This window comes from Nymphaea colorata, chromosome 3, assembly GCF_008831285.2.
Source record: "Nymphaea colorata isolate Beijing-Zhang1983 chromosome 3, ASM883128v2, whole genome shotgun sequence".
Classification (NCBI taxonomy): Eukaryota; Viridiplantae; Streptophyta; class Magnoliopsida; order Nymphaeales; family Nymphaeaceae; genus Nymphaea; species Nymphaea colorata.
Genome location: NC_045140.1, coordinates 22409637 through 22413631, shown reverse-complemented (window position 1 = coordinate 22413631; position 3995 = coordinate 22409637). Strand labels below are relative to the sequence as shown.

Sequence of the window (3995 nt, the reverse complement as noted above, 5' to 3'; positions counted from 1 at the left end):
AAGCGTAACAGCAAAATAAACTGGAAATCATGTCAACATCAGATTTGTTGGGCAACAAAAGAAAGAGTTACTAGGATCAATTCATTTCCCCGCATATTCATGTTCTTGTTCTTGGAGGAAGTTAACAACTCACTGCCAGCCAAGAAACGAAGCTTTGGTGGACAGTGTTTTGGAGGAACAGAATTCAACGTCAAAAACATAAAAAAATGTGTTCTAAATTTTGGCAATTAAGAAAAGTCATCAGTTATTGAACAACCATCTTCCCCATTCCAAACCACAAATATCGCATCCAGATGACCACAATTTTCCCAAGAGCTCTTTAATTTTCAGACCATAACTGCATAAAATTTTCTTTTACCGTTTTATCTTTGCGTTTACTTTTTGCAATTACAAATTCACACTCCAACCAATCTATGTCCATTAAATTCCAGTGTTCCCTACTTTGAGTTATGAGGGGCGTGCCCAATAACATTATAACCAAATGGAGACTAATGACTCTCTAATAAGAAAAAGATAATTAACACAAACTTAATTAGCAGTAACTATAAGAACTTGGACGCAAATATAATAGAAACCGATACCTGCTTCAAAAATGTCATTAACAGAAAATTAGTCTTATATTAAAGGAAACTCCTTGGTTTTTATTCGAGACCATAATGTTAGAACAATAAAATATCATCACCATCTGATCATCATCGTTATCACTAATCGATCGTATATTCCAATAACATCGGCTCGTCTTTGAGAGTCCTACTTCCGCCTTTTATTTTCCAAGGATAACTTATCTTGGAACTTGATTGAAAACCAGAAAATTGTACGTGCATTTACAACAATTAATTCTAATAGATTGAGTGAACACTCGGCGCAGCCATTCGATCGGGCCATTAAGCTTGCTGTTTGAAAACAAAATCTTGATCTTCTTCGTTTTGTTGAAGAAAACGAGTGCGACACCTATAGACGTATTGCAGTACCTTTCTGGTTCACCTAAAGTCGAGGAAGGAGAGAGAGAGAGAGGGAGTCAAGGGGCAAGAGAAGAAAATCATAAAATTTCCAACAAACGCGTCACGGTGAAGCCTAAAAGAAGTTTCTAAAAATAACACTCGTTCGCTTCCTGGTTATTTCGTGCCAAGATCTATATAAATGCGAATGCAACACCAGCAAAATATCCCAGCCATAGAAGAACATCCAGTCATATCCCTATCTCCGAAAAGAAGAGAAAACAGGGTATCTGTCCATCTGGGTATCTGCCCCTCTTCTTCCTCGTTGATCTATTCTCCAATCTTTGCCTCTTTCCTGAATCGGCAGTAGCAGGAGAAGAAGAGGACGACCACCATGGTTCGCGTCAGCAACGGCCTCGTCGGCCTCCTCAACTTGGTGACTTTCCTCCTTTCCGTCCCCATCCTAGGCGCCGGCATATGGCTCAGCCACAGGGCCAGCACCGACTGCGAGAAGTTCCTCGAGAAGCCAGTGATCGCCCTCGGCGTCTTCCTGCTGGTGGTGTCGCTGGCGGGGCTCATTGGGGCGTGGTGCAGGGTGTCGTGGCTGCTGTGGATCTACCTTCTTGTCATGTTCGTCCTCATCGTGGTCCTCTTCTGCTTCACCATCTTCGCCTTCGTGGTGACCAATAAAGGGGCGGGACAGGTGGTGTCGAATAGGGGCTACAAAGAGTACAGGCTTGGGGACTACTCCAACTGGCTGCAGAAGAGGGTGACCAACGAGAAGAACTGGCGAAAGATCATGAGCTGCCTGCAGGATAGCAAGGTCTGTACGAGCCTCGCCGGCGATTATGTCAACAAGCAGGCCTCACTGTTCTACAAGGATAACCTCTCTCCCATCCAGGTACTTTGATTGCTAGCCGTGCCCCTCTTTCTTTTTTGCTTTGTTTCTTTGTTGGGGAGTCCTAAATCCTTACTTTCGTTTCTTTAATTTTGTCTTGGTTTTCTGGACTTAGTCTTTCTATCCTTTTATTCTCCTTTCCATATTTTCTTTTTGTTCATTTCCTTCTTCCTTTATGCTTCTTTGATGTTTAAGGGGAAATATGGGGAAAATATTTTTGTTTGATTTTTACTTGTGTCTTTGGAAAGGCGTCTATATTTTGGGGGTTTTTTTTTTTCCTTTTTCCCTTTTGCTGGTTTTGCTTCAAGCATGTGAACTCATCGAGAGTTTATTCAAATGGGGCTTGTGTGTGATTTTCAGAGTCTTCCATCAGATTTTGTTGCTTGCTATATAAGGTGCAAAAGGTCGCGAAGGTTTCTAGTTTCCCTTTTCCCTATTCTTTTGTCTGATCTAGTCTTTCTGCTAGGGGATTTTCACCTCCAGTATGATGTTCGGTAGAACTCTTTTTGCGAATGCTTTGCTCGACGCCGTCTAATCTTTTCAAGTCTTTGTTTCTTTTCCTTACACGGCAGAATGGTAAAATATTTGGAAAAGTTTTAGGAAAATCAGACTGTAATTGTCGCTCTTGCTTGTTCCCTCTTATTTTTCATCTTCCTTCTTTGAATACTTCTGACTCAAATCAAGATCCTCTTTTTTTGCTCTCTATCATGTCTAAATTGCTAAATACTCGACAAGTGAGTGCCGCTTTATTTCCCAGGGAGCAGTTCTCTGCGCATGACACTTTCGTTCTTTTTACCCATCATGTTCCTTCAAAGTTCAGTCTGTAAAAGCAGATGAGGAAAGAGTGATTCTTCTTTCCTTGGGGATGAGTTGCCCTCTTCTTGATGGGTTTCGTTTTGTGTGATGGACTTTATTTGTGACCAGTTTTTTCCTCTCTGTTATTACAGTCGGGATGCTGCAAGCCACCAACCAGCTGCAACTTCGACTACGTTACTCCCATCAACTGGACTGCGACGGCCAATTCGACTGTCTCAGTCGACGCCGATTGCACCACTTGGAATAACAACGTGAATACTCTGTGCTACAGCTGCAACTCTTGCAAGGCAGGCGTGCTGGCCAACCTGAAGAACGATTGGAAGAAGGTGGCGATTGTGAACATCATCTTCCTCATCTTCCTCATCATCGTCTACTCAGTTGGATGCTGCGCTTTCCGCAACAACAGAGAAGACAACTCCTACCCTCGTTACAAGGGCTATCCTTGAGCATATATCGTCCCTCAATCCCCCTTTCTGTTCTTGATTGCGGGTGCCTTTTTTCTTCCGTTTTTGATTTTGTTCTTTCACCGTCTCTCCTGAGATGATTCTTTGTTTGTGTACATGTATACATTCTATTCTATAGCAGACTTATAGCCCTCGTTTGCTTTCTTAGTAGATTTGGACTAATATATATACGATATTTTGCTAAAATGAATCTCTATTTCTCGTTTTTTTTCTTCTCTTTTCCTGGGCTGCTCAATTGTTATGGAACTAGTCTTCTTCTTATTCTTGCTCTCAATTATTGCTGGTGGAATTGGACTTTTGTCTCTCTGGTGCCGTTTCGTTTCTGCTAATGTTCCCATTCGACGACTCTTCATTTTTCCCCAAGGAGGGGAAGGAGTAAGGAAATTGGCGTCCCATTGGAAAATGGAAAGGTTGAAAACGTAACGCCGAAAAAACGAAAGAGTGGGGAAGAAGACTACGCGTGGTTCGCGTTTGCTGGCGTTGGGAATTTGGATTGTCAATGTCAATCCCCAACGCATGTTACTGTGTCGCATCATCCCTCTCGCAAGCAACGCATACGTTTCAACAATTTAACAGTAACGTCTCAATTATATGCATTTATGTCATATAAGGTAGAATGTTATATCGAAATGAAGTATTTTGACACCTAACGATGCACCAATGCAGTCCTAGACTTTGCGCGCAAGGGAAGAAACGGAAGGAAGATTCTGTCTCACAGTGGGATTTTTCCTGAAGAGGATGCGATTGGAAACACAACCTTAGACGACCGAAGAAATGACAAAAACTCTTTATAAAATGAAATGTTAAAAAGTTTCATCTGTTACATAGTTACATAAAAATAAAATCAAAACAGAGTTTGCCGTTTAAAATATGGAAGTA

The 3995-nt window shown here is 41.6% G+C and overlaps 1 protein-coding gene across 1 annotated transcript; it reads left to right on the top strand.

The window, feature by feature from the left end:
• Window positions 1–1153: 1153 nt before the first annotated feature.
• LOC116251285 (tetraspanin-8-like) lies at window positions 1154–3302 on the top strand. The gene is made up of 2 exons (XM_031625452.2): window positions 1154–1839; window positions 2784–3302. The coding sequence occupies exons 1-2, from the start codon at window positions 1333–1335 to the stop codon at window positions 3096–3098; spliced, it is 822 nt and encodes a 273-aa protein (XP_031481312.1). The 5' UTR covers window positions 1154–1332; the 3' UTR covers window positions 3099–3302.
• The last annotated feature ends 693 nt before the right edge of the window (window positions 3303–3995 follow it).